The sequence below is a fragment of the Verticillium nonalfalfae genome, assembly GCF_003724135.2.
Source record: "Verticillium nonalfalfae strain VnAa140/NRRL 66861 chromosome Unknown scaffold_50, whole genome shotgun sequence".
Taxonomy (NCBI): domain Eukaryota; kingdom Fungi; phylum Ascomycota; class Sordariomycetes; order Glomerellales; family Plectosphaerellaceae; genus Verticillium; species Verticillium nonalfalfae.
In genome coordinates this window covers 1-27,608 of record NW_021167275.1, presented here as the reverse complement: position 1 = coordinate 27,608, position 27,608 = coordinate 1, and the positions used below count along the sequence as shown (strand labels likewise).

Genomic DNA, 27,608 nt, shown 5'->3' with positions numbered 1-27,608 from the left:
CCGCCATCATCGACTTTTCTTTCGTCACTTCACGCTCCTGCTGATCCTCTATCCATCAGCGACGACGACTCGACACGGCGCGCCCTTGCCATCCCGCCATCCCGCCATCCCGCCTCACCCGATCCACGACCCCCGATCATCGATACTCGATCCTCGATCCCCGCCAGCCCGCTGCCTCCTCTCCGTCCTGGTCGCCCCTCGCGCGCCCCCTCCTCCTGCCCGGTGGTCCATCAGGACGCGTACACGCTCGAACCCTTGACACCTCGAAGCTCGTCAGGAGCACAGTGAAGCAGCGCAGCGCAGCGCAGAGCATAGCAGCGCAGAGCACAACAGAACAGAACAGAAAAGAACACAGCAAAGCCAACCAGAGCACGCAAGCAGCAAGCAACGCAATTCCGCGTCCGAATGGCATGGCCCTCCGCGCTGCCACGACGGCCCACACACAATGACCCGGCATGAGGTCGGCGACCGCTTTCGCTCCGCAACGAGCAGCAGCGCCGACAGCGCCCACTCGGGCGTCACCGTAACACCCGTCTCCTCGTCATCGCCCTCCGCCGCCGCTGCCGCCTCTGTGTCTGCCGCCGCCGCCGCTCGACGCGAGGCCGACGAGCGAAGCCATCGTCGCATGTCCACCATACCCAGGTGAGTTTCTCCTGTCCGAAGCCCTCTCTCTCTCTTTCTCTCTCTCTCTCTCTCCCTCTGTCTCCCTCCATCTCGCTCCTCATCGCCATGGTGTGCCTCGCTGGTGCCTGTGTGCCTCGTTGGTGCTTGTGCGTGCCGTGTGAGACATTCGCCGCCCGCCGTTGTCTCTGATCCCTCGGCCGCCAGAGCAAGGGAGTGCAGGAGGCAGGAGGGGGGGGGGGGGGGGGGGGGGGCGTGGGGATGGAAATGCAAATGGGAGGCAAAGGGGAAAGGGAAAAAAGCATGGCGGCCCACGGAACGGCGCCACGAAGACCTGCAAACTGACGGCAACCTGCGTCCGCGCTTCTTTTAGGCTCTCCAGCAAGCAGCCTGGCCCTGCTCCCTCCTCCTCCTCCATCATGACGCCGATCTCGAGCTCGACGCCGCCTGCTGCTGCGTCCACCGCACCGAATGCCACGCCCGCCGGCTCGCCTGCCGCCGCGCGAAGTGCTGCCGCGCCCATGGCCATCTCGACGACGCCTTCCTCTTCGTCTTCACATGCGCCCAGCGCGTCCCGACGAAACTCCCGCCGCATCAGCGACCTGCGCGACTACCGCCGCGACCTCGCCGTGCTCGACTCGTCCGGCAACCGCCTCCCCCAGATCCAACACAGCCCGCCGTCGGGCCACCCATCGTCCATGGCCCAGGTCGCGCCCTGGATGACGAGCGGCGGCGACGATGACGGCATGTCGCCTTTCGCAGGAGGCGGCGGCGGCGGCCCTCTGACGCCCCAGGACGGCCCGATCCCGACGAGCTTCTACAACGACTCGAGCGACAACCTCTCGTCCGCCCTCGCGTCGCCCCTGTCGCCCGTCTTCCGACAACCGGCCCCCATACGCCCCGTGCCGTCCTTCCCGCCGCACGACGCGCAGCACGACATGGCGCCCTTTGACAACGACGACAGGCGGCCCTCGCTGGCGAGCATCGCCACGTCGAGCAGCACGGGGTCGCGCAACAGCGGCGTCCGCCGCGGCGGCATGCAGAAGCTGCAGGGCTTCTTCGGCGAGCAGTTTCCCGGCCGCGACGGCTCGGAGACGAGCCTGCAGTCGTCCCTCACAGGCGCAGGCACAGGCACAGGTACGGGCACGGCCACGGGGAAAGATCGATCGCGGTCCTACAGCCACAGCCGCCCCACGAGGGAACGCAACTACTCCAACGCGACGGACCACACGCGCGACGCCTCGCCTGCCTCGTCGCGACCGAGGACACCGGTGCCGGCGCCTGAGGTTGTTCCTTTCCTCTACCAAAACTCGGATGTAAGTCTTGACGTGCTCTTTCTGCCCAGCTTCGCCGTTGTGCCCCCCGACATTTCCATACCCAAGGCTGCCACCCAAGGCTGCTACTCAAAGCGAAGCCTTGCTACCGAAGCCTTGCTACCGAAGCCTTGTTACCAGAGCCTTGCTACCAAAACCTTGCCCATCCATCTAGCTGTTCCCCAAAGCCCATCCACGAGCTGCCCAAAGCCCATCCACGAGCTGCCACCAAAAGCTGCTACCCAAGACCGCTACCCATTCCATCCATTCGCTCCCAAGGCCCATAGCTGCTCCGCATTTCTCCAACCCCTGCACCCTCCTTTGACGACGACTTGACTCTTAAGCTCCTCCCCAACGTGGACCAGCCTCCGCTCTTGGCCAAGCAGCCGCACCCACCCCGGTCCTGTTGAAGCCCCTCCTCCTCCCCCCTTTGGACTTTTGGACTGAATCAGTCGTGCCTCATCCTCTCCCCTTTGGATACTCCCCCCCTTCCTTTGGATTGAATCAGTCGTGCCTCATCATAGCCGCCGACCGTTGCCTACTCGTGCTAACGCCCACCTCTTCCCCCCCAAAACAGGACATCGCCAGATACGGCGAAGCGCCCGTTCGAGAAATCCTGTCCGGCCCCGATCGCGAACGCTACATCAACAGCGAGGACCCGAACAGCGCACAGGGCCCACCAAAGACATCCTCCTCCAACCGCTCCGGCCATTCCACCACCAAGGGCACCTCGCATCACCACCGGCACAACCGAAGCATCGACGATGGCCGCGCCTTGAGGCCCATGGCCAGCAGGGAAGATTCGCAGGCCAGCCTGCACGTGCAGAACGTGCGGGAACGAGGCGGATCCGCCGCCACCGTCTTCTACGGCGCCAGCGCGTCGTCGCGCGCCCACAGCCCGACCCCGAGCGGCATGAGCAACACGGGCTACTTCAACCCTAGGGCGGGATCGACCCCCGACGGCCAGACGTCGCCGAACAACAGCAACAGCAACAACCACAGCAGCACGAAAAAGGGCATACTCGGTCGCTTCCGGCGGCACAAGGACAAGGACAAGGAGGACGCCACGGCGCGCCTGCGCTCGACGCCGACGAACGACTCGTCGCGCTCTCTCGCCTCCAAGGCCTCGCGTGCCGACGTCGCGCGGGGCGCCGGCGAGCAGCAGGCTGCGGCTACCTTCCCGCCCAACTGGCCACCCGCGACCGACCAGTTCGGCGCACCCCAAGATGGCCGGCCGCCGCAGCCGCGCGCGGCGACCTTCAACAACAAGTTCCCCTTTGCCAAAAAGGGTCGTGTCATGCGCGGCGTCGAGGAAGACATGATCGGGCCCACCGATCGCCGAGAGGGCGGCCGCGCTGGCACCGTCTTCCATCTCGACACGAACCTGAACGACATGGAAGGCATTCTGACGAAACCTCCCCCCCTGACCCCCATGGACCACACCTTTATCACCAACATAGTCGATCCCGAACGCGTCGAGAACCCGGCCACCGGCACCGCCTCGGCGCACGACCTCGTCAAACCGCCCACGTCCGACGCCGCCGCAACCGCGACCGCCCCCGTCACGATAGCAGCCGCCAACGCCACGGCGGCGAACCCCTCGACCGCGCCCAACGCCAACGGCTCGTGGAACGCGCCCGACAGCTGGGCTGTCCGTCGCAACACGGAGGACAACACGGACCAGCAGCCCGACGTCGACGACATCGGCAGCCCGCCGCGCGCCGACGAGAAGATGGCGCCCTACTGCATTCGCATCTTCAAGACGGACAATACCTTTTCGACCCTGTCCATGCCCCTGGACGCCGCCGTCGCCGACGTCATATCGCAGATTATCAAAAAGTCGTATGCGCAGGAGGGCCCGGACAACTTCCAGATCACGCTGAACAAACACGGCCTGGTCCGTGTCCTCGCGCCCGCCGAACGGCCCATCCTCATGCAGAAGCGTTTGCTGCAGCAGGTCGGTTACGAAGACAAAGACCGCATAGAAGACGTCGGACGGGAGGACAACAGCTACCTCTGCCGCTTCATGTTCCTCTCCCAGAAGGACAGCGACTTCCACTCGCTGTCCAACGATCTGGGCTTGGGACGCATGGCGAAATACAACCACGTCGACCTGTCGGCGCGGAACCTCGTGACCATTCCCATCAACCTCTACTCCAAGGCCGCCGAGATCATCTCCCTCAACCTCTCGCGCAACCTCTCTCTCGACCTCCCGCGCGACTTTATCCAGTCGTGCCAGAACCTCCGCGACATCAAGTTCAACAACAACGAGGCGCGGAAGCTGCCGCCGAGCCTGGGCAAGGCGAGCAAGCTCACCTATCTCGACGTGTCGAACAACCGCCTCGAGCACCTCGACCATGCCGAGCTTCACAACCTCACGGGCATCCTCAAGTTCAACCTCGCCAACAACCGCCTCAAGTACCTGCCGTCGTACTTTGGCGCCTACCAGTCGCTCCGCAACCTCAACATCTCCTCCAACTTTCTCGACACCTTTCCCCAGTTCTTGTGCACGCTCGACAGCCTGGTCGAGCTCGATCTCAGCTTCAACTCGATCGGCAGCCTGCCCGACGACATCGCCAACATGCGCAGTCTCGAGAAGTTCGTCATCACCAACAACAGACTGAACAACGCGCTGCCGCCGACCTTCAGCCGCCTGTTCATGCTGCGCGAGCTCGACATCAAGTACAACGCCATCACGAGCATTGCCGTCATTGCCGACCTGCCGCGTCTCGAGATCCTCTCGGCCGACCACAACTCCATCTCCAAGTTTACGGGCACGTTTGAGCGGATTCGGAGTCTGAAACTCAACTCGAACCCCATCGCCACCTTTGAGATTGTCGCGCCCGCGCTGACCCTCAAGATGCTCAACCTGTCCAACTGCCAGCTCGCGAGCATCGACGAGTCCTTCCACCACATGCTCAACCTCGAACGCCTCGTCCTCGACAGGAACTACTTTGTCTCCCTGCCGGCGCACATTGGAAACCTGAGCAAGCTGGAGATCTTCAGCATCGCCAACAACTCGGTCGGCGAGCTGCCGGCGACCATCGGGTGCCTGACCGAGCTGCGCATGCTCGACGTCCGCGGCAACAACATGAAGAAGCTGCCGATGGAGCTGTGGTGGGCCAACAAGCTCGAGACGCTGAATGCCTCGTCCAACGTCCTGGACAACTTTCCCAAGCCGGCGTCGCGCCAGCCGCGCCTCGGCGGCGAGGAGCAGCCGCAGGGCGCCCTCAACGGCAAGGGCGCGGCGGCGCCGGGCATGCTCGCCCAGGCGTCGGGGTCCGACGACTCGGACTCGTCGAGGCGGCCCAGCGGCGGCGCGTCCTCGACGACGCTGCTCAGCGTCGGCCCCTCGCCCGTGCCGCCCGGCCCGGACCGCAAGAGCTCCGTCGTGTCCATCTACGGCAAGGGCGGCAGGAAGACGTCGGTCATGTCCCGATCGACCTCGCAGGGCACCGTCCCGCCGCCGCCGCCCGTCGTCGGCACGAGGAAAGACTCGGGGCTCTCGGCCCGGCTCCAGAGCACGTTCGCGGGCTCCCTGCGCAACCTGTATCTGGCCGACAACCAGCTCGACGACGAGGCGTTTGACCAGATCACCATGCTCAACGAGCTGCGCGTGCTCAACCTCTCCTACAACGACATTGGCGACATGCCGCAGCGGTCCATTAAGGCGTGGCCGCAGCTCGTCGAGCTGTACCTGTCCGGCAACGAGCTGACGACGCTGCCGGCGGACGACCTCGAGGACAGCAGCCTCCTGCAGGTGCTGCACATCAACGGCAACAAGTTCACCAATCTGCCGGCCGACATATCGCGGGCTAAGAAACTCACGGTGCTGGACTGCGGCAACAACTCGCTCAAGTACAACATTGCCAACGTGCCCTACGACTGGAACTGGAACCTGAACCCCAAGCTGCGGTACCTCAACCTGTCGGGCAACAAGCGCCTCGAGATCAAGCAGACGGTCGTCGGGCCGGGCGCCGCCAGCCGCGAGCAGCTCGCAGATTTCAATAGGCTGCAGAACCTGCGCGTGCTCGGTCTGATGGACGTCACGCTGACGCAGCCCACGATTCCCGACCAGAGCGACGACCGCCGTGTGCGCACGTCCGGCTCCCTCGCCGGCCACCTGCCGTACGGCATGGCCGACACGCTCGGCAAGAACGAGCACCTGTCGACCGTCGATCTCGTCGTGCCGCGCTTCAACTCGTCCGACACGGAGACGCTGCTCGGTCTGTTCGACGGGCAAGCGCTGACCACGGGCGGGTCCAAGATTGCCAAGTACCTTCACGAGAACTTTGGCCACATCTTTGCGCACGAGCTCAAGCAGCTCAAGCCGCGCCTGCAGGAGACGCCCGCCGACGCGCTCCGGCGGGCCTTCCTCTCGCTGAACAAGGACCTCGTCACCGTGGCGACCCAGCACAGCGAGGACAGGCCCGTCACCACCGGACCGGGGCCTAAGGTGGCCGCGCAGCCCGTGGTGCTGAGCAAGGAGGATCTCAACTCGGGCGGCGTCGCGACGGTCGTGTACCTGCAGGGCACCGAACTGTTCGTCGCCAACGTCGGCGACGCGCAGGCCATGCTCATCCAGACCGACGGCTCGCACAAGATCCTGACGCGCAAGCACGACCCCGCCGAGCCGACGGAACGCCAGCGCATCCGGGAGGCGGGCGGCTGGGTGTCGCGCAACGGCAAGCTCAACGACCTGCTCGAGGTCTCGCGCGCCTTCGGCTACGTCGGCCTCATGCCCTCGGTGCAGGCCGCCCCCTACGTCAGCAACGTGACGATCCGCGAGTCGGACGACATCATCCTCCTCGCGACGCGCGAGCTCTGGGAGTACATGTCGCCGGGCCTCATCGTCGATGTCGTCCGGTCCGAGCGCGGCGACCTCATGCGGGCGTCGCAGAAGCTCCGCGACCTGGCCACCGCCTACGGCTCGGCCAGCAAGATCATGATCATGCTGCTCAGCGTCTCGGACCTCAAGAGGCGGATGGAGCGCTCGAGGCTGCACCGCGGCCAGAGCATGTCGCTGTACCCGTCCGGCGTGCCCGAAGACCTGCAGAGCCTGCCGCGCCGCGGCAAGAAGACCAAGGCCGGCGACGTGCTCGACTCGACGCTCCAGCGACTCGAGGCCGAGATCCCCGCGCCCACGGGCCAGATCTCCATCGTCTTCACCGACATCAAGAACTCGACGACGCTCTGGGAGATGTATCCCTCGGCCATGCGGTCGGCGATCAAGCTGCACAACGAGGTCATGCGGCGCCAGCTGCGGCGCATCGGCGGCTACGAGGTCAAGACGGAAGGCGACGCGTTCATGGTGTCCTTCCCCACGGCGACGTCGGCGCTGCTGTGGTGCTTCGCCGTGCAGATCTCGCTGCTCGAGGTCAACTGGCCGCCCGAGGTGCTCAACTCGGTGTCCTGCCAGCCGCTCTTCGACAAGGACAACGCGCTCATCTTCAAGGGCCTGTCGGTGCGCATGGGCATACACTTTGGCGAGGCGGTCAACGAGATGGATCCGGTGACTAGGCGCATGGACTACTTCGGCCCCATGGTCAACAAGGCGTCGCGCATCTCGGCCGTGGCCGACGGCGGCCAGATCACCGTGTCGTCCGACTTCATCTCGGAGGTGCAGCGGTGCCTGGAGACGTCGCAGGACACGGACCGCAACGGGTCGACGGGGTCGGACGACGCCTTTGACGACGACCAGAGCCTCGCGGCGGCGATCCGGCGCGACCTGCGGTCCCTGAGCTCGCAGGGCTTCGAAGTCAAGGAGATGGGCGAGCGCAAGCTCAAGGGCCTCGAGAACCCCGAGGTCGTCTACTCGCTGTACCCGCACGCGCTCATCGGCCGCGCCGAGCAGCACCAGCAGCACGACCGCGGCATCGAGGTCGAGAAGCCGGCGACCATGCAGCCCGGCAGCGAGCTCGCCTTTGATCCGGACCTCATCTGGGGCCTCTGGCGCGTCAGCCTGCGGCTCGAGATGCTGTGCAGCACGCTGGAGAACGAGAGCGGCCGCGCGTTGCAGGCGCCCGAGACGGAGCTGCTCGAGCGCATGAAGCAGCGCGGCGGCGAGGTGACGGAGCGGTTCCTGCTCAACTTTATGGAGCACCAAGTGAGCAGGGTCGAGGTGAGTGCCCTCCCTGGCACGTCGTGTCGACGTGTGTTTGTTGCGTAGTGGCTGTGAACCGTGGTACTGACCGACGACCGACAGACGTGCACCACGACGCTGGCGCTCCGGCACATGGCCAACGGCAGGGCGCCCATCGGGCAGCTCAACGAGCTGCGCGCGCCCATCACCGACGTGCTCGCCCAGGTCGCCGCGCAGATGGCCGAGCTGCAGCGCTACAAGGCGCGGTTCGGCGAGCTCCAGAGCCTCTCGGACGAGGAGGGCAGCGACACGGAGCAGGAGTAACTAAGGCGCGCGGCGTTGCTTCAGGAGCACGGCGTTGCTCAAGGGACACAACATCGTGTAGGAGGCGGCGGCGCAGGAAAGCACGGCGGCCACACAAAACACACAGCAAACCCACACACACACACACACACACACACACACGCTAACGTACCGGATACTTAACGACTTTTGCGGCATTCGACATTCAGCATTCGCTTCAGCACGGCGCCATGGAGGTACGGGGCTTGACGGGGAGGGAAAGGGAGGGGGGGGGCGATACCCGGCGCCGACCACTGCGTTACCAATTATATCTATATATATACATACTATTTTCTGGTGTTGTTGTGCTAGCCGACGGTTTGGATGATGGTCGGTGGGTTTCGAGTCGATGACTGGACGGGACCTGTCTGATGATGGCTGCGGAGTGATCGACGGATCCAATTTTGGATCATGAGGAATGGGATCGCTTTGGGGGTTTCTTTCGGTCTTCTTCCCGCGCACTACACACGTCGCGGAGATGGGGGTATATGGGGATGATGGACACGGAGGCAGGCAGCCGGTAGCAGGGAGGTCTAACGCTGTGCTTTTTTTTATCACTTGCGTCGTTCGCGTGCTGCCGGGATGCATACACACGTAGGCCGCTGTCATTCAAGTCGGTAGTAGGCCTTGAAGACCATGGGCGCAGATTGGTCGTATGGCACGACGGCGACAATACACGATGATCCATCTGACTGGACGTTGCTCCATATTCGCCTTGTCGAGTGAACCATCTCTTGCCACTGGAACACGACGACCCATGTCGGCGTCGTATCTCCAAGACGGGCCACCGCGCACGGCTGCGCCAGACTACGTCCCTACAACCACAGCACCAACCTTGTCCCTCTTGAGAATGTACACTCTCGGCTCCATCCGCGGCCCAACCCACCACCCGCCCGTCACGGCCCTGACGGCCTCCCGCACCGCAGCCACGACGCGGCCCCTGCCGACGACGGGACCAGGACCAGGGGCAGCAGCCGCCTCGACATCGCGGCCCCCCGGCCTGAGCACCTCGACGCCGGCGAACCCCTCGACGACGCCGAGCGTCTCCCACCGGCCGCCGGCCACGACGGCAGGGTCCTCGACGAGGAGGTAGTCGAAGCCGAGCCAGAAGCCGGGCCTCTTCAGCCGCGCCGCGTCCTCCGTCTTGTCGAAGCGCAGCCCGGCGTCGTCGGGCGCGAGGAGGACAGGGCGGCCGGTGGGGTTCTGGCCGAAGAGGGTCACGCCCGTCATGCACGAGAGGACGTCGACGTGAACGGCGGCGGCGGGGGCCGGGGGTGTGGCGGGGGCCAGGGCGGCGATGCGGGCGACGTGGGACAGGGCCTCGCCGCCGGGGTAGTTGAGGGAGGAGAGGGCGAGGAGGGCGGCGGCGGCGGCGGCGGAAGCCAAGACGGCGACGGTCGTGGCGGCCGTGGCGAGGCGGGCGAGCGGCGACTTGGCGGCGCGGGCCGTCGTCAGGGCGGCGGCCTGGGCGGCGGCGGCGGTGAGGGGCGGGACGGCGTAGAAGATGAAGCGGGCCTCCTTGTGGGGCTGCAGGGAGTAGATGGCGACAAAGGCGAGGCTCGGGGCGACGAGGAGGCGGGCTGTGCGCGCCGTGGCCGGGTGGAGGGCGGCCGAGGCGATGAGGAAGGGGGCCGTCGGGTTGAGGAGGAGGCGCGGCAGGGCCGAGGTGAAGTAGTAGTGCCAGGGAGAGGTGCCCCAGTCGGAGGCGCCGCCGCGGAGGACGTTGAAGGCAAAGGCCCAGAGTTCGGGCCACAGGGGCGTCTGCCAGAAGTACGAGTCGAGGGGCGCCGAGAGGACGAGGGCCGCGAGCGACGACACGATGAAGCCGGGGAGGAGGGCGCCGAGGGTCGTCTGGCGCGTCGCGAGCAGGGTCGCTGCCGTGGTGCACAGGAGGAGGGCGACTTCGGAGCGGAAGATGACGGCGGCAAAGACGAGAAGAGAGATGGAAATGCGGATGCGCGACGCCTTTCGAGCCTGGTCGGGGTGTGGCAGGAGCAGGGCCGACGAGACGGTGGCTGTGTTTTGGTCAGTCAAAGAGGCCAATGTCGAGTCGGCCAGGCGGCACCAGACGTACTGAGGCCAAAGGCAAACATGTTGGGCAGCGTCCTCGAGGCATAGAACATGATGTGAAACTGGCTGACGGTCATGACGGTCCACCAGCGCGCCGCGCTCTGGCCGAGTCCTCTCTTGACGGAATGCGCATAGTAGAGCAGGGCGGCGGCGTTGCACATGCCCAGCACGCCACGAACGATCATCTGAGCATGCTGGAAGCCAAAGATGGCGACGATGGGCTGGCTGATGCCTGCTAGCATGACCGGTCCGACAAAGGACCGTGGAACGGCGCCCGGGAACGTGAAGTGGTCGTAGACGGCATGGAAGCGAGCGTTGATGTTGCGGGTCGGCGTGCCGTAGACGAGGATGTCATGGGTTGCCTGAATGGTGAAGGACTCCTCGACCTTGGTGTAGGGAGCTGCAAGGAGATGGAAGAGAATGGTGGCTGGGATGAGAGAGGCTAGAAGGACATCTGGTGATGTTAGTGATGGCCGCCTTCTTTGGTGGTGAGGCAACATACCGAGGGGCTTCATCTTGAAGTAAGGGTGACGGAAGGAAGTGTGACAGCTATGACATCTCTGGCATGGGAGAACAAAACCAGGTCATTACTCACAGCCTCATTGATGATAAAGTAAGTGACTCTGACGAGGCTGTCGTACATACAGTCTGGTGTTTGGGTACAAGGCAGAGGCCAAGTGTATCCAGGTACCTGCCTCGAAGTGGCTATCTCAGTGAGGCACTCAGTGAGGTACGTACCTGAAGGGCTGTCGTCAGGGGCTCTGGTGGCTGTCCCCATCAACGTCGGCCTGCAAGATGATCCATCCGCCGGTCACCGCCTTCCTTATCCGTCTCGTCACAGCTCACCCAGCACAGCACTCGACGCAACACAGGACAAGGACACGACTAAACACCACGGCCGCCGTCGCCAGGCTCCCATCGCATCGCCGCATCGCCCTTCACTCGACAGATCAACCTCAACACCCACCCCCCTCCCTCACTGCATGCAGCACCAACCGTCGTCATGTATCTCATCGGCAACTTCCTCTACAGTACGGCCCTCCCCCTTCCACCTCCGACCGTAACCAAGCTAACCCCACCGCAGTCGCCATGTAAATCGAATCCCCCCCCCGCCCCCCCCCTGAGGGCCCCCGCGCTCGCAGACCAAAGTGACGCCAGCTAAACACAACCCGATCCTCGCAGCCTCCTCATCAACGCCGTAGCGATCCTCTCCGAAGACCGCTTCCTCGCCCGCAGTACGCCCTTCCTCATCTCGTGTCCCATGTTCTCCCCAAGGCTCACCAGACCGTTCACTAGTCAACCTCTCCCCCGCCTCCTACGACCCAGCCTTCGGCCAGGGCGCCGACGCCAGCGTCAAGGCCAAGATCATCAACCTCATCGCCAGCGTCAGGACCCTCATGAGAAGTACGGCCGGTTCCCCATTTGGTGCAGACAAGGAACGAAGATGCTGACGTGCGACCTTCACAGTACCCCTGATAGGCATCAACACGATTGTCATCCTGTACGAGCTCGTCCTCGGATAAGCCATCTTTCTACCCGTGGGGGAGGGATTTCACGAACCAAAATATGGAGGTGACGGCATGAGGGCAAAAAGCGACAGCTTGAGGAGGCGGGTACGCGTTCATGGCCACACATACACACACACACATGCATGCCCTGACAAAAGAGACATGGCGTTCACGGCTTGAGGGAAACGAAACGAGCCGCAGGCGCGGGCTCGAGGTATGACGGCCGAAGCGACATGGCGAGCTTCACGCGAGAGCAAATACAAAGGACAAACGGTTGCCGTGCTATTCCAGCGAACCCAAGCCAGTTTTGTTGAATCTGGTTTGACAGTGGGCACCATGTACAACATCCACCATGTACACAACCGAGACACATGCAATCCGATAACAAAAGCTCTCCGATGCCATGACGCCATGCGTGCATGTGCCTTCTTTTTAATTTTGCCCCCATCCATGAATTAGGTAGGTACCAGGTTTGGCGACCCGCCAATCTCTAGCAATAAACCCTGCGGCGTGCCGCCACGGCCGCTCGACGCACGCCGTAGTCGGACAGCCCTTCCCAATGTCAACCGCTTCAGACAACTGAAAACTATACAACCCTCCCATATGGACATGACTGAGAATCGAAATTGGACCACTGAATACACCTGCATAAAACACCCCACACACGCCCTCACGACAGCAGGTTGCTGCTCTTCCTGCGGCCGAGGTTGAAGCTGAATCGGTCCTTGAGCTTGCTCTCCGCCGGGCTCGACGACCCGTCACCGTTCGCGCCGTTCTCCCCCGTGTCGGATCTGTCCTTGTTGAGGAAGCTGAAGCTCTTCTTCGTCATCGACTTGCTGCCGCGGTTGGCGCGACTCAGGATCCCCCCGGGGCTCGCCCCCGCGTCCTTGTTGTTCTTCTTCTCTTCTTCTTCTGCCATCTTGCGGCTCTCCTCCACCGCCCTGCGCATCTCTTCGTTTTCCCTGATGCTCTGCTCTCGCCTGCGCTGCTGCATCTCCTTCGAGTGCTTCTCGTCCGCCTTGCGCTTGTCCTTTTCGGCCTGCTTGCGCACTTTCTCCGCCGCTTCGTGTTCCCTCTTCTCGCGCTTCTTGTCCTCCTTGGTCGATCCTCGAGTTTCCACGCGGGGCGCCGCGGGGAAAGATGGAACCGTCGTCAACGGGTTGGGCGTCTTGGGCAGGGGGTTGTCCGTCAACGATTCTCGTGGTGGCGCCTCGACCATGCCCGGCGCCGTCTGAGCGTGCGCGAGACTGTTGCTTGTGTCCCTCTCAAGGCTGGGGCTCAGCGGCTGCGTGCTCTGCTTTGTCAGAGGGATGACGTTGCCGTTGCCCTGGCCATTCTCCGATGCGAGGTTCGCCGTTTCGTTGGCAATCTTCACCTCCTCCAGTCCCTCGGCCTCCATCTCGGCCTGTACCTTCTCAAACGTGGTTTCCTGGTAGAACAAGACGTAGGCGCACGCCGTGCCGGGCTTGTCGCCGAAGAAGTTGCGCACAAAGTGTTTGTCGACCGGCTCCACCATTTCATCGTCGAATAGAAGCCAGCCTCGATCTTGCGTCTTGATCACCGACACGTAGTGTCCGTGGTAGGCGTTACCTCCAATGTGAACAACAACCGCGTAGAGCTCGTACAGCCTATCGGGATCCTCCGCGTCGTCCGTGGTGTTGAACATGCGCAGGTGGTAAGGGTACACCACGCGGTGGAAGAGTTTCTGCAGCCGACTGTAGTCCTCCGTGTACTTGAACCTCTTCAGGTGCAGTGCGAGGACCTTCGGCAGTCGCTTGATCTTCATACGCTTCTCTGCCTCCTGAAGGCCTCCGCAGTGATCGCAGTGAAACTTGTTCCTTTCGCAAAGCATCTCCTCTGCCGAGAACTTGCGAAGACACGAAGTGACGGAGGAGTGTTCCTCCAGATCGATCGACAAGTCGAGGAAGGTTTCATCTCTTTGAGATGCTGTCTCGCAAGTCAAGCACTTCGTCTCGGAGGTAAGGACGCCCTCAAAAATGTCGTGCACCCATCCGGTGCCCGGAGACCTGGCACCACCGTTCACCTGGGGCACTAGGCTAGAGACTCCCGCACCGAGCGCGTTCTCCACGGATTGCGCCAGACCGGCGCTAGCGTTCGCATCTTCTCTCTCCTGGATCCTCCTAGCGTTCTGCTCCACATTCGCGATCACATCGTTCAGGACTAGGCCGTAAAATTCGTGTGCGTCCTGGTGCATTGAGTTTCGGAACATTTCGTTGTCGCGCTTGAAGATCTCGAGGAATCTCTGGGGGCTCAGAACGCCGACGCGGTCTTCGCTCTGCATCAAGGCGCCAAAAATGTCTTTCAGGCCGGTGAATGTACATTCGGACATGCCATATGGGTCGGCGTTTTCTTGGTTCAGCTCGACGACGGGGCCCTTGATCATGGCTTGCTTCTTCTTATACTCGGGTGCATCCGGCCGGTCCTCAGGCCGCAGACCAGGTTGGCCAGGAACGGGCGGCAGGTTGGCAGCCTGTCGCCGGCGCATGGCCTCGGACGCACTCACCTTTTGCTTCGCTGCTGGGTTGACCGGTTCTTCCTTCTTCATCGGCGGTCGGATGCTCACTTGTACCTTGGGCCGCGTGCCGTCGCCATTGGGTGTTTCGGATGGGGAGTAGGGCGGGTAGTTGACGACGTTTTGCCTGAAAACATCCTGGTAAAATAGTGCTTGCACAATCGAGTTGCAGTAACTTGTTCAGTTAGCGGAGACCAGAAAAATGATGGAAAGCGGTAAAAGGCTTACCATGTGTTGCCGAACTAGAAGAAGCGATTAGCTATTGGTGTCTCGCCGAAGAGGCAAGGGCGAATGGGGGGGCAAGACTCACGTTCTCGAGACCAAAGAAGCGGTCGGTGCCGTCGTCTCGCAGAGGGCCAGCATTTTGAAGCATCTTCTCCAGAGGCGTGATTTCTGGGGGCGGCTCGAGAGCTTCTTTCTTCTTGGCTGCAGCATCTTTGCCCGCGGGACTCGTGGTCCCCTGTGTGAAAATTCCGCGTCAGCAAAAGTACTTGAATATACCGGTGGCTACCACAAGGGAAGCTGATCCGGCGACGTGGCGCGCAAGTCTGCATCCTCGCAACGTACTGTTCCCGCGCTCTTCAGCTTATTAAGGAATCCTGCCATGGTGGCGATTTGTAATGAGGGCACAAAAGCACTCGGTGGCCTCTTTGTATTAAACGATGCCTCGAATGCGATCTGAAAATATTCTCGGACAACACGAAATGGCCAATGTCGGAAATTGGTGTGGCGTTGCTGAGATCTATGCCGCGGTCTGGGTTGATGTACGGTTGGGCAGAGGATGGGAGGACGGCTGCGGTACGCTTGCTGGATGTTGATGCTCGGACGTATGCGAAATAATGACCCGTGCTCGTATAGTCTCTATCTAACAGCTGGAGTTGCTGTGTGCGACGACAATGGCTGGCGCCGAGCGTCGAGCGTCGAGTACAGAACGTGAATGAGTGCGCGATGGTGGCGAGGCGACGACGGGAGATCCAATGGGTCGACAGCCAGGCGAATCGCGTCGTCGAGCGGGGCGGCGTTGCTCAACGGGATATGCCTTCGATGTTGTGGTCGATCCCAGAAGACGACAGAGCAGCGTCGGGCAGGCTGGGGGAGGAAGCGTGCGTCAATGAAGGCGTACGCGAGGTGGAGGTGGTGGAGGAGCAGTAGCAATGGTGCAAGTAGCTGAGGGAGCGAAGATGAGAGTGGGATACAGTGAGGGAAAAGGGTCGCAGACCAAGGCTTCCACTTCCGCTTCCACTTCCAGAGCCAGAGCCAGAAGGGCCAGAGCGAGACCCAAGAGCCAGGGCCTGACACTGGTCCGATGGAGGCTAGTGCCTAGGCCCTCCACCGTTGCTACTCTGCTACGGCCTGATCTGTGCTTTCAGTGGCGGGGAAAGCTGGAGGAGAGGCACGTTGCAGGTGTTGTGCCGCAGGAGCAGGTGCAGCCTGGCATGGGGGCAGGGGGGGCAGGGGCTAAGGGGGGGGGCAATGGGGAGGGGGTTTGGGGGAGCAGCAGGGAGCAACAGGGAGCAGGAACACCTCAGGAACAGCGGGAGAGGCAGGGGCAACCGAGAGACAAGCAGACGGGCTGCTCTATGGCGCCTGCTTGCCTCTGCCTTCCCCTGTTCGTACTGGACCATGTCGTCTGTGGGCAATGTCAGCCTCCCCCGTCTCGTGCCTCTCCAACTGCAGTGCATCTCTCTCATTCCATCTCCCATCTTGCCCCCTGCCATCTCTTCATCTTAGGCCCTCCGCCCTTTGCCTTTCCGTCTCGAACATCTCCTCCTGGCCACCCATCAGCCGACTCCTGAGCACCACACAGGACACTGACTCCAAACTCCGACGCCGTCACCGACACCGCACACCCCTGGCTTGCCTTGGCCTAGTCCATCCGCCAGTGCAACACTAGGACGAGATGGGGGGGCGACATGGGGTTGGCGCGTTGGCGATTGCGCCTCCCAGGGCCCCCTGTTCACAGCCTGAACAGGGAGTCGGGACCGTCTGTAGCGACATGCCCCGAATCGACCGACAGCAACGGGAGCCCAGCGACTCAGCGCCCCGACACGACTCGACGAGACGAGCTACTTCATCCTGCTGGTACGTCTGTGCCGTTCCTTTGTCGATGGCTGATCAATGTCCAGGCCAGCCAACGAGCGACGACTTTAACCGATCCCCAACCAAATCGGCGGACACAGGCTGCCACCTGTCACACGTACCAGAAGACACTCGCCACAGCGCCAGTGGTTGTTTATTCTACAACCTTCTCACCCCTCGTCTCCGTCTCATCCATCACTCCAGCGTTATGGATACAACCCATTGTTGCTGGCGGCGGGCGGCGCCCTTCGCGTGTCACCCAATGCCGTGGGTCGCTGCTTGGCGCCCCGTGTCGATTGAGTTTGCCGTGCAATTCTCGCTCAAGAGACAATCTGTCAGAAATGTTCGATTCCAGGGAACTCCACGGCCGCCACGGACTTGGATGCAAAAGTCAATCCTTAGGGCCCCCAGACGAGGCCGTCCTTGGCGTTCCTACCAGGCGTCACCAGTTTCTGAAAGAACTTCAAGCGTGCTCGACCTCTATTGCAGTGCACAGCAACACCTCCCGTCTCACATGTTGCGCTCATCAGACTCGTTCGCGGATCTGACAGCCCTGGTCATTTGATCTGGAACCCATTGGTTCCCCCGCCTTTCATTCGGGCCATCTCGAGAGGAATCGTCAAGCTAGCCGCGTGCTTACTCGCTGCAGTACCTGTCCACCCCTCCCTCCCACATTCTGCGGGTGCGGGGCCGTTGGCGTTCGCGCCCATGCTGCTCAACACTTTGCCGCTGATGGTCTGGCATCTTCCCAGCTTGTTCGACTCGACCGTCGATGCTTTGTTGATCTGGCTTGAGCCGTGGTGCTCCGCCCCTTCCCCGCGAACGATGGATTGAGAAATCTCCTTCTCCATGGAGAAGAAGAGAGATGTGTGGCCTTTGCTGGCCACCTGTTCCTTTGCGTCGTAAGAACCACGCGTCCAGGAGTCCTCGTCCCCCCCCTTCCACCTGAACATCACCGCGCGGTATGCCATCGGCCACGTTCTTTGATTCCGCCGCTTTTCCCGATGTTGCCCTCAAAAGTTTGTATCGTGTAACTTTCCACTAAGCCTGCCAGCCAGACGACCCTTTACTTCCATGGATGGCTGAGCAAAAACATCCGGCCGCCTAAAACAGCGACAACATCCCACCAACCACGTCTCACTCCCCCACCCAAGCCAGCACCCTCCGGAACCCAGGACCGAAAAGTCGCAAGCACTCCAGCCGATACCCCGGTGGCGTATTCTCTTGGCTTATCCTCCTGCGTCAACCTCCCGAGTCCACATTCCCAACTTCTACTGCTCCTCTCCTTGTGTACACCATGTGTCCCATGACGTCGTGGCTACGAGAGATGCGCTTACCTCAGCATGAGCCAAGGCCGTAAGATCCGTCTACCCTCTCGATAGAGGACTCAGGAAGAGAAAGATGAGACGCCAAGGCGGCTTTCATCCTGCTCTACGGACATGCAAAGGATAATATGTCCCACATCGCACGCAGAAGAGCTGACCAATCTAGCTTTTGCGTTCTCGGGTGAGTGGCCAGCCCCAAGCTGCAAGTGGGCGGGCAGGCGGCCGGGCGACAAGCGCGGGAGATAACCCGCCTACGCCATGGTTCCCGAGGAAGGGTGTGTTGCTGCAGCTGCAGCTGCAGCTGTCGGCGTCGCCGGTCGCAACGGAATGGTTCGACATGCTCCAGTCAATCGTCCCGCTTTCTGTATGCGGGCAATTGAAGTTCATAGCCCTTCACATATGACCCTCTATCGGTGCCATCGCGGCACCTGTGTCATCTTGTTTTGAGTCAGTCAATGTTGCGACGAGCAAAGTATTCCTAGTTTCTACGGATAGCACCACTCGGCAACCGATGACCTACTCGGTGCAGCCCGAATACACCTCTTCACGCACTCGTGCATTTCTCATTTCTTCTCCACGGCCTGTGACGCACCGCCTGTCGTTGGGAGACCCATGAAGATCTTGAAGTAGTCCTACAGCCACTGTTAGTGTCTTTATGCATGGTGGAACAGGCACTTGAAACTCACATAGATCATCCACTGTAGACCAGTCAGAGTGCCAATCATGACGATGCGCACTGGAAGACCATTCCACAGCCCGGAGAAGCCAATATCTTTGTAGATGCGGCTCAGGGCACCGCCAAACGCTTCGCCGGGCGCACGGTTGGCATTCAACTTGCTGACCATGACATCGGCAGGGTGAGAGACGATGGCGCAGAGGATACCGGCCAGATAGCCACCGGCAAAGGAGACGCCGGTCTGGGCGCCCTTGCTGTAGTCGCTCTTCTGACCAGGCAGGCGGTCGTAGATCATTTCGACAATGGTCTCAAAGGATGCAAACTTCATCATAGTGTAGGGGATCTGACGACCCCAGAGAGGGTAGAGGCCCTTATACAGCCCGGACACGCCCTCCTTGGCCGCGATGGTGCGAATGCCGTCGAGCGTGCCGCTGTAAGGAGACGGGATGCCGCCCTGCATGCGCACCTTGACAGCTTCAAAGGGACAGAGGGCAAGGTCGGCGAGGAACTCGGCCGAAGCAGACGCAGTCAGATACAGAACCGTCTTGTACTTTTGGGCATTCTCGGGGCCGGCAATGTCCGAGTATTGCTTCTTGAAGAACTCATACCATCCATACTTGAAGGCGCCCTGGGCGGAGTAGCCGAAGAGAGTCGGGCTCCAGCCGGTGAAGATGCCGCGCACACCTTCGCCGCGGAAGATCTTGCCCCAGGCCTGGAAGTTGCCCGTGTACAGCTTAGAGTCGATCTGGCGGCGCGTCTTGACGAGGTCAAGCGGAGTGACGGCAAAGTGCGTGAGGCCCTGCAGGCTGGTCAGATGGGGGTCAAGCAACACGTTTGAGCGGGGGCAGGCTCTTCTCTACTCACACAGGCCATCAGGCCGCCAAAGGTGCAGGCGGCATAGTACCTGCCAGAGTAGAGCTCGATCCGGCCAGCCTTGGCCTGGGCGGCGGCGGAGGCCTTCTCGAACTCCTTGGCCGCCTCGCTGCTGAGTTTTTGGGCCTTGCCCTTGACATCATCGACGGTCGAGTAGGCGCCGTACAACTCAGGCCGGGCCTGGTACTTGGTCGGGCCGGGGACCAACGACGTGCGCTTCGGAGCGGCCGGCGCCAGAGGAGACGCAAAGCATGACTGGAACGTATCCCGTTGGGGATACAAAAACGACATGGTTATCGAGATGGCGCGGTTCTCACGGGAGAGGGACAGACTTTGGTGTCTGAGAGCGATTTAGCGGTCGAAGGCCTTCCGAGTGATGTATGGGCTGCGACAGACGAACGAGGCAGCGGGACACGGGTTTTCCGGCCAGTAGGTCCGTGTGCGTGATTTCGGGAGGAGGTGACTCTTGCCTTAAGTCCGCGTCGCAGGAATGCTACAGGTAACAGGTGACAGGCCAATTGGGCGAGGGTCCCCAATTCGCAAGCGTTCGGATGGGGAGGGTTGTCGTTCGGCGCAGGTTTGGGGCTCTTGCGTGTGCGTATTACAATGAAGGCCTCTCGAGGCTGAGCGAGCAGCTTGCGACGGGAAATGGCATGGGGAGGAAAGTGCGTGAGGTCAGGTCGGGCAGGTACGACGCTTGCTTCCTTCCTGCCCTTTCTGAGGGGAGAGCTCTCAGAGTGACATCACAAGGCTGGAGCTCGGGGCGCCTTGATAGGATGCGGGATGCGTGTCACACAGGAGACGACGGCGCAGGGCCATTGGTTGGGTCGGAAAAGGTCGGCGGGGGTTCACCGAAGGATTCCAGCTGCGCCGTGTTTGAGGCAGGGGACTGGGTATCTTAGGTGCCGTATAACCTTAGCGTGAGCTGTTCATCGGGAATTGTATGTGATCACCTGCGAACATGGGGTTTCCTCCAGGGATGCTCTTGGATTTCATGTCCACCCGTGTTCCGTATGAATCTCGTGAAGGCTCCGATGGGAAGACCTACCGGCCTGGCCCGGACCGCACGGCAATAAAGCAAGCTCTTGGCGTGTCATGCACGTCTGTCGTGTCACGCGATCAAGCTGCTTTTGTGTGAAGCCGATGGCAATGTACTCTTTGGCCAGCGATTCTCTTGTACGGTCTCATCAATGAGCTATCTTCATTTGTTTAGTTTGACGGGAGATGACCGGGAGCGGGCAATAATGAATCTATCGTGCCCGGCGACCCACCATGGCCGGAGCCGGCTCCGGCCCCCAGCAAGCTTAGCGTTGAAGCCGTATATCATGTGCCGGGAGCAGGAATATGTCGAATTTTGCCCAAGGGCAGGGGTAGTAGTTTGAATTTAGGAAAGGCTGAATGCCATGTGTCTAGCTCACAGTCACAGCAACAGCTTCTGGTCTCATCTGTTGTCAAAACTCCCATCACGGCAGCTTGACAGCTTGACGGGTAGAATAAGATGTTGAACACCAAGGCTGTGTGGCTAGCCGCACCTCCTGGGACGTAAACCCGATAGAGTGTCTCCATTCCATGTCTCTGCTACAATATTGAAGACGTATTGGACATTGTGACCGTCGTCGTAGGAACCTATTCCCTGAAGTGACGCTCCTGATCATAGGGCCAACCTCGTGGATTTAAGTTTCAGCTTCTGACCAAGAAGTTCTTGAGCAAAGAATGACGTGATGCCTACTTATGGCTTTCCAAACATGGTCACACATCGTCGACCTGCAGCCGGAAGTGACGGGGACGCTGCCGATATAGACATAACACGCTATGGTGACCAAGTGGCGGTCCTCGGGAACATGGCCAAGCTGACATGGACACTGAGCATTTGACCAGCTGTGATTTTGATCTTCTTTGAGAAAACCAAATAGATACTGAGTCCTAGCAAGACAAGGACGGCTCCCAGTACATTTGGCGCTTGTGATAACGAGCAATGCCGGCCAGGGGACATACCAAGCCTCCCATGTCCAGCGGTCGACGTCCGTACATTATTGGGTACAGGACTGATTTAGCTCTCAATTTGTTTGAAAATATATTCTATCTCAGATGGGCTGCTCCGGGCTAAACTTCATTCTGCCCTGCGACACACATCAGTACTGTCACAGATGGTGAAGCAAAGCAGACAGGCCGGCAAGACCACAGTTACTGGAACAAGCAAGGCCTTGATCCCCTTCGAAGCTTTTATGGACTTTTGAACACAAATTATATCGATTCTCAATATATTTCGCTCCATGAAAGTGTTCTTTTTGGAAAGAGACACCATTCTTAGCAGACGAAATTCACTTGGCTCGACAGGCGAAGCAGCTCGCAGTGGGGTTGGTCCATCAAGATACACCAACCCAAGAGTAAAGTGCTTAACTATGCAAATATCTGTCCATCAGTTGTGGAAGCACTCTCCAGCCTGTAATCTTCCATTCGCTCTGTGGACGGCTGTCGTAATTCGACCATGGCTCGTGGCAGACAATGATATAGTCGAGCCAAGAGACAGAAGTCACCACCCACATTAGCGAACAGCTTCGACAAAGCACAACTTTGATGAGCTGTAACAAGAGTAACAAGAATCATCCATAACTTACCCAAAGAACTTCAATGCTCACATGCAAGCGCCGGGACAACAATTGTCTGAAAACATCGTACCAGCAAGACCACTAACCCGGAGGAGTCTAAAGTGACGGGACGGCGATGAGGAACCCCCCACACTAAGACGCAACCCCACTTGCGCTGGCCATAGAAATTGGCGCCAAACTGCCGTCTCGAACCAACCTGAGCCCCGTCCTGTGATTATCCTACCGTCAACTTTCCATCCTCGACGCCCTCCTCCAGTCTCCCGCCGTCCTCCGAGCACACGACCTTGCCCGAACCGAGCGACCGCGGCCGACTCGCCTCTGAATAACAGCCCCCCCAATAGCAGCGAAACCATCGGGACACTGACCATGGCCGCCGCCGCCACTTCCACCGTCCCCACGGGCCCCAACCCCGCCGCCTCCGCGACCTCCCAGCCCTTTGTCTCCAAGTGGTCCTCACGATACCGCGGCGTACGTGACCCCTCGTCTCTCCCCTCGTCGTCTCTCCGTCCTCCGAGACCCAGCCGGCTAACACAGACACAGGCCACCGTCCAAGACCTCGACCCCCCCGCCGCCCTCTCCCTGCACCCCTCGGACCCCATCTCGCTGGCGCTCCTCTCGGCCTTTGAGCGCGACTACACGCACCTCACCATCACGGACCGGCACACGCGCGCCCTCCTCGGCTACCTCGCCATCCCGCACCTGCAGGCCCTCCTCGACGCCGGCAAGGTGGGGCCCGACGACGAGCTCGCCAAGGCCATGGTGCGCTTCCAGCGCAAGGGCCGCACGTACAAGGTTATCACGATGCAGACGCCGCTCGAGGAGCTCGAGGCGTTCTTCGAGGCCGGCGGCGGCAACGGCGTCGGCCAGGGCGAGCGGAACACGTTCGCCGTCGTCACGGACGAGAAGAGGCGATTCGTGCTCGGCGTGGCGACTGTGGGGGATCTCGAGGAGTTTGTCAAGCGGAGGCCGGCCTGAGGGAAGCGAGCAGGATAGGGCGGAGAAGGGGAGCAAGGGGGGGAGGCAGGTAGCGACACATTGGTGGGGGAATAGGCTGTAATGCAAGAAAGGACGAGCAACGGCCACAGGGAACGGGAATTCTAAGGAAACAGCGGGCTGCATCAACGGCGTCGGCAATTCTGGAGGGCAGACAGGCATCATTCAACAATGTTACTGCTCATGAATGAAACGGCCAATTTCTTCATTTCTGTCTGTCGAACGGCTCTTCAAGTGGCCACTCGTAGGGATATCATCAGATTCATTATGCTAGGAAACTAGGTACTCGTGGGGACCAATGGCAACCCCACGTCGCGCCCGACGCCCCTTCTCTCTTCATCTAAGCCGCGTCGTTCTCACCGAGGTAGTCGTAGACGAGACGGAACTCAACCTTCTTGTCATCCTTGGCAACGACAATGTTGCGGGCATAGCGCCTCTGCCCATCAATCTCCTGGAAGCCCCAGATCTGGGTGGCCGTCCAGCCGTTGTCGACATTTTCGACGTGGCTGTAGACGTGGCTCTTGCCCTGGGGGCCGGTGCTCTCGGCGTCGCCCTCGAGCCAGCCCTTCTTCAGGAACTCGTCCTCAATCTCGGCGGGGGACCGCCAGTCGCTCTGGCCGCGGCAGCTGCCGAAGAGCCAGTCCGCATGCTCGCGGAACTCAAGATCGAGGCAGCGGTTCTCCGTGGTGCCCTTGACGCCGCCCGTGGCGGTCTGGTCAATGTCGATGTGAGTGACAGGGTCTGTGGCGGTGGACGGGGGCTTGGGTGCTCCCTCGTACTGCTTGACGTGGAGGGTCAGGGTCGCCAGACCAACGGCCTTGCGGACCATCCAGCCAATACCCTGGAGAGCGAGGGCAGGTTCGGGCGAGTCGGAGAGGGCTTTGTTCTAGAAGCATGTCAACGACGTGGGCTCTGGGAAAGGCGGGGTACTTTTTTCTCTCGTGCGGCGTTGCGCGGGGCACAACGCCCGACATGACTTACCATCTGCCACTTGCCCGAGAGGTTCTTGATGGTGATGTTGGCGGGAGCAGCCATGATGATGGATAGCCCGGGGCGATGACGGGATAATTGATGAGTTGAGAGAAATGAGACCTTGCAGAGACGGTGCTGGGGTGATGTGATTAGGTAGGGAGAGAAATAGATGGAAGAAAGAGGAGAGGGCGGTGTGTTTGGGCGAGATGTTGTGTCAGTGTTAAGTACTTTGGGTTCCGCACTCAACTCGCTCTGTTACGCTTTCAGGAGGGTCGACTGTCACAAGAAGAAGTTGATTCACCGGCCGAGGCTCTTGCCTGAAGTGAGTAGGTGCGTCGAAGCTTCGGAGGGAAGGGACAATTGCGCCCGGGACTGTGACACTAGGTGCGGCGCACGCGCACGCAACCCCATGAGATCATCCTGGCGCTTCTTGGCTTGGCCTCGCGTAGCCCCGCCATTGTCCCTGCCCTCCCACTCTCGAAGGTATGAGAAAGAACAAGGTAGCGTCGTGTCGCATCCCACCTTCCCTCCGCCTGGCGCGCCCCAAGGCCCCTAATGTTCACTGCCCCTGCGCCCCTGCCGAATCAGGCACCTTGCCCGTTCCTATTTGCGGGGAACAACCACCAACACCTGCCACTGATGCCAGTGCCTTCAGGTGAAGCAGAGGAAACAGCAACGTCCGGGTTGAACGCGTTGAGTTGCTGCTGCCAAACGCTCGAAACAAGGCAAAACATCCCAACGAGACCCTCACCACATGTCCTTTCTCGCACAAACCACACTTCGAGCCAGATCTATACCCTACGACCTGCCGCCGGCTACTCTCCATGTCGTGCAACACCTCCCGTCCTAATGACAGTGTCGTCAGCTCTCAGGAACAACACTAAAACGAATAACTAACATACCGACCCCTGGCCACCATAACCGCAGCAAGATCACACCAGCCGAGGCACTCGACCATCCCGTGCTTGCCATGCCTCTACAACCCCATCAGTCACTCCTTTCCAGGAATGCCACCACCACCCCCCTTCGTCAAATGCCCTCCAACTGACCACCCACCACCCCCTCCAGATCATGGCTGGAGCGGGGTCATGCGACTGCGACCAACACCCTCAGTGGTCCAACAGCGTCCATGCCGCAACCCAAAACCAACGACCTCCATGCCTTGTTTGGTCCCTTTGGTCTTTGCTCACAGCCTTGGTTTGCCCTGCCGACTCATGGCTTCTGCGTCCCTGACACACGAATACCCGCACGCAAGCACCGCTGGTTCGGCCCCGGATCACATGTGAAGACACACGGACGTCACGACCGCAAGGACATCCCTGCGACCCCATCCGACCCAGTGGCTTGCTCTACCCTCCATTTGTCACGCTGTCCAGAGATGGTCTGCGACTCCAACTTGTTGTCAGCGGAACAAACGGCATATCGCGTCGAGCCGACCAAGAGTATATATATATATATATATATGCTAGTATTACGCGCTGTGTACAATGCCGGGGCCGGGGCCGGGCCGAGTGTGAAAGCAAATCATAAAAAGCCAACCGGATATCCTATGGTACAAGATGCGCAGGCAACCCCCCCCCCCCCCCCTCCTCTGGCCCTGTATCGCTGTCTTTCGTCTCTCATCTTTTTTTTTGCCTCCCGCCTCTCGTCTCCCGTCTTCTCTTCGTTCTTTCGATGCCTCGACGGTCGTCTCCGTAAAATCGTACAAGCGTGTCGCGTCTTCGTGGTCGTTGCTCCTCATCCCCTTCATGGCCACCACTTCATCTTCTTGTAGCTCTCAATCACCTCGACGACATCTTCCCTCGTCATCTTGGGCCGCTCATATGAGAACCCGACGACCTGCTCCAATCGCGTGCCGTCCATACTCAGGTCGGTGTCCTTCAGCAGCTCTTTCTCCAAAAATGGTGTGAGCGGACCCGGCCGCGCGATGCCCGCCTTCTCCAGCAGCTCAGCCCACGGACCCAACAACTCATCGTTCACGTCGTCGACAACGCTGTCGATGCTCAGTCGCGCGAAGGTGCTGATGAGTTGCCCCTGAAAGCCGGTACCGATATCAAACACCTCGCCGACAATCTTAGCCATGGTACCCTGCGTCGTCATGCCCTTGTCGACAACGTTGAACGTCGGCACGGGGTTGCCGTGCGCCTTTGCATCCCACGCGGCCCGGCCACCAGAAGACTCGTACCACGTGGCCATAGACCACAGCGCGCGCGTCACATCCTTGATATGTGCCGTGTTGGTGCGTAGGTCCTTGGTCCAGAGCCACTTCATCTCCTCGCCGAGGGACTGGTAGACACGCGCCATACACAGAGCGGTCGCGACCCACTGCGAGGCATACGGGCCGTACACATGGGCGAGGCGCGCAATGACGAGGTTGAGCCTGGCCACCCAGTTAGTGTCATGCAGGGGAAGAATGGAACGAATGCAGCTTACCCCTCCATCTTGGAAAGCTCCTCCTCCGCCTGCAGCTTGTAGACAGCAATCTTGCTCCAGGGCTTGAGCTTGTCGCCCTCCTTGCTGGGAGCCGAGTCGGGCTTGTACACCATGCCGGTGCTCAACTCGACAAAGACCTTGATTTTGCGGCGGGCAGCCTCCTTGCCGACGGCGAGTGACAAGCCGAGGGAGCGGAGCTTGTAGACCTCGTCCTCCTGGGAGTAGCGAGTCTCGCCGCCGCAGTTGAAGACGTAGTCCCACTCCTTGCCACCGGGGCGATCAAATATGCGAGCCAGCGATTCTGCATTCGTGGTCAGTGTCGATTTTGGGGCCGAATCACGCATGACGAAACAGAGCAACAATGATCGTGGGCAGAACAAAGGACTCACGCTCTCGGCTGGCATCGGCCTGCATAAACTTGTCACCGGCGCATGCTTCTTGAAACTCGGGTGCCAACCAGGCCAGCTGGGGCAGAACCTTATCGACGATGCGGACCTCGGAGGCGAGGTTGTTCTGGTGAATATGGAGGGCGAGGAAGCGGCCGATGTAGCCAAGGCCTCCGATGATGAGGACCGCGGGCTTTTCCGCCATGGTTGCGCGCGTCGGGATTTCCGGTGGGTGGTGAGGTCGATCGATGTCGCTGAGCGAGAGGGGTGGTTCGAGCGCGGGCTGCTGTGCGAGGTGCGAGATGCGAGATGCGAGGTGTGAGGTGCGAGGGGCGGGCAGGCGGGGTCGAGCGAGTGCCGTCGGGAGCTGGCAGGGGTGACGATGTTTGCTGGGTTGTCGAGAGGGGAAGGGGTCGCTGCAGGTCGAGTCTGGAGGTTGGGCACCGCGGATGGTCTTTTCCTCGTCGGCCGGTGCTGGGACGAGCTCCGGTCTATATTCTGCGGCCGAGGCGGTGTTGTGAGAGAGGAAAGAGAGAGAGAAAGAGAGAGAGAGAGTGAGAGGGTAGAGAAGGAGTGAGAAGTAAGAAGAGCTGAGACGGGACGACAGGCGGCCGGTGCTTTCAGATGGAGGGGCCACGGAGCCAGAGACGCACAAAACCACAGACACAGACGCCGACTAGACCCGGGGCGCGGAAACACAGACCAGCGGGGAGCCAGTGCCCCCTTAATAGTACCCTTGACCAACTGACGTTCTCGCAATCAAATGGAAGACAGGCGGCCGACTGGGGGGTGG

General features: G+C 60.8%; 8 protein-coding genes across 8 annotated transcripts; 3 read left to right on the top strand and 5 right to left on the bottom strand.

The window, feature by feature from the left end:
* Positions 1–445: 445 nt before the first annotated feature.
* CYR1 (cysteinyl-tRNA synthetase) lies at positions 446–8,340 on the top strand (the record flags this gene model as incomplete). Its single annotated transcript, XM_028640948.1, has 4 exons — positions 446–642; positions 995–1,937; positions 2,512–8,055; positions 8,140–8,340. The coding sequence occupies 4 exons, from the start codon at positions 446–448 to the stop codon at positions 8,338–8,340; spliced, it is 6,885 nt and encodes a 2,294-aa protein (XP_028494970.1).
* An 825-nt stretch (positions 8,341–9,165) lies between these two features.
* Positions 9,166–10,943, bottom strand: ALG12 (dolichyl-P-Man:Man(7)GlcNAc(2)-PP-dolichol alpha-1,6-mannosyltransferase; the record flags this gene model as incomplete). The annotated part of the gene is made up of 3 exons (XM_028640947.1): positions 9,166–10,373; positions 10,433–10,882; positions 10,931–10,943. The coding sequence occupies 3 exons, from the start codon at positions 10,941–10,943 to the stop codon at positions 9,166–9,168; spliced, it is 1,671 nt and encodes a 556-aa protein (XP_028494969.1).
* Positions 10,944–11,431: 488 nt separating this feature from the next.
* Positions 11,432–11,951, top strand: D7B24_006825 (uncharacterized protein; the record flags this gene model as incomplete). Its single annotated transcript, XM_028640946.1, has 5 exons — positions 11,432–11,459; positions 11,513–11,519; positions 11,611–11,663; positions 11,725–11,832; positions 11,896–11,951. 5 exons carry the CDS (start codon positions 11,432–11,434, stop codon positions 11,949–11,951), a joined length of 252 nt encoding a protein of 83 aa, XP_028494968.1.
* A 655-nt stretch (positions 11,952–12,606) lies between these two features.
* On the bottom strand, positions 12,607–15,075 carry D7B24_006824 (uncharacterized protein; the record flags this gene model as incomplete). Its single annotated transcript, XM_028640945.1, has 4 exons — positions 12,607–14,644; positions 14,698–14,711; positions 14,780–14,929; positions 15,037–15,075. 4 exons carry the CDS (start codon positions 15,073–15,075, stop codon positions 12,607–12,609), a joined length of 2,241 nt encoding a protein of 746 aa, XP_028494967.1.
* A 3,361-nt stretch (positions 15,076–18,436) lies between these two features.
* On the bottom strand, positions 18,437–19,713 carry D7B24_006823 (uncharacterized protein; the record flags this gene model as incomplete). Its single annotated transcript, XM_028640944.1, has 3 exons — positions 18,437–18,505; positions 18,560–19,348; positions 19,414–19,713. 3 exons carry the CDS (start codon positions 19,711–19,713, stop codon positions 18,437–18,439), a joined length of 1,158 nt encoding a protein of 385 aa, XP_028494966.1.
* A 2,684-nt stretch (positions 19,714–22,397) lies between these two features.
* D7B24_006822 (uncharacterized protein) lies at positions 22,398–23,006 on the top strand (the record flags this gene model as incomplete). Its single annotated transcript, XM_028640943.1, has 2 exons — positions 22,398–22,499; positions 22,572–23,006. The coding sequence occupies 2 exons, from the start codon at positions 22,398–22,400 to the stop codon at positions 23,004–23,006; spliced, it is 537 nt and encodes a 178-aa protein (XP_028494965.1).
* Positions 23,007–23,364: 358 nt separating this feature from the next.
* Positions 23,365–24,059, bottom strand: D7B24_006821 (uncharacterized protein; the record flags this gene model as incomplete). Its single annotated transcript, XM_028640942.1, has 2 exons — positions 23,365–23,910; positions 24,006–24,059. 2 exons carry the CDS (start codon positions 24,057–24,059, stop codon positions 23,365–23,367), a joined length of 600 nt encoding a protein of 199 aa, XP_028494964.1.
* A 1,683-nt stretch (positions 24,060–25,742) lies between these two features.
* Positions 25,743–27,020, bottom strand: D7B24_006820 (uncharacterized protein; the record flags this gene model as incomplete). The annotated part of the gene is made up of 3 exons (XM_028640941.1): positions 25,743–26,376; positions 26,430–26,730; positions 26,819–27,020. 3 exons carry the CDS (start codon positions 27,018–27,020, stop codon positions 25,743–25,745), a joined length of 1,137 nt encoding a protein of 378 aa, XP_028494963.1.
* Between the last annotated feature and the right edge of the window lie 588 nt (positions 27,021–27,608).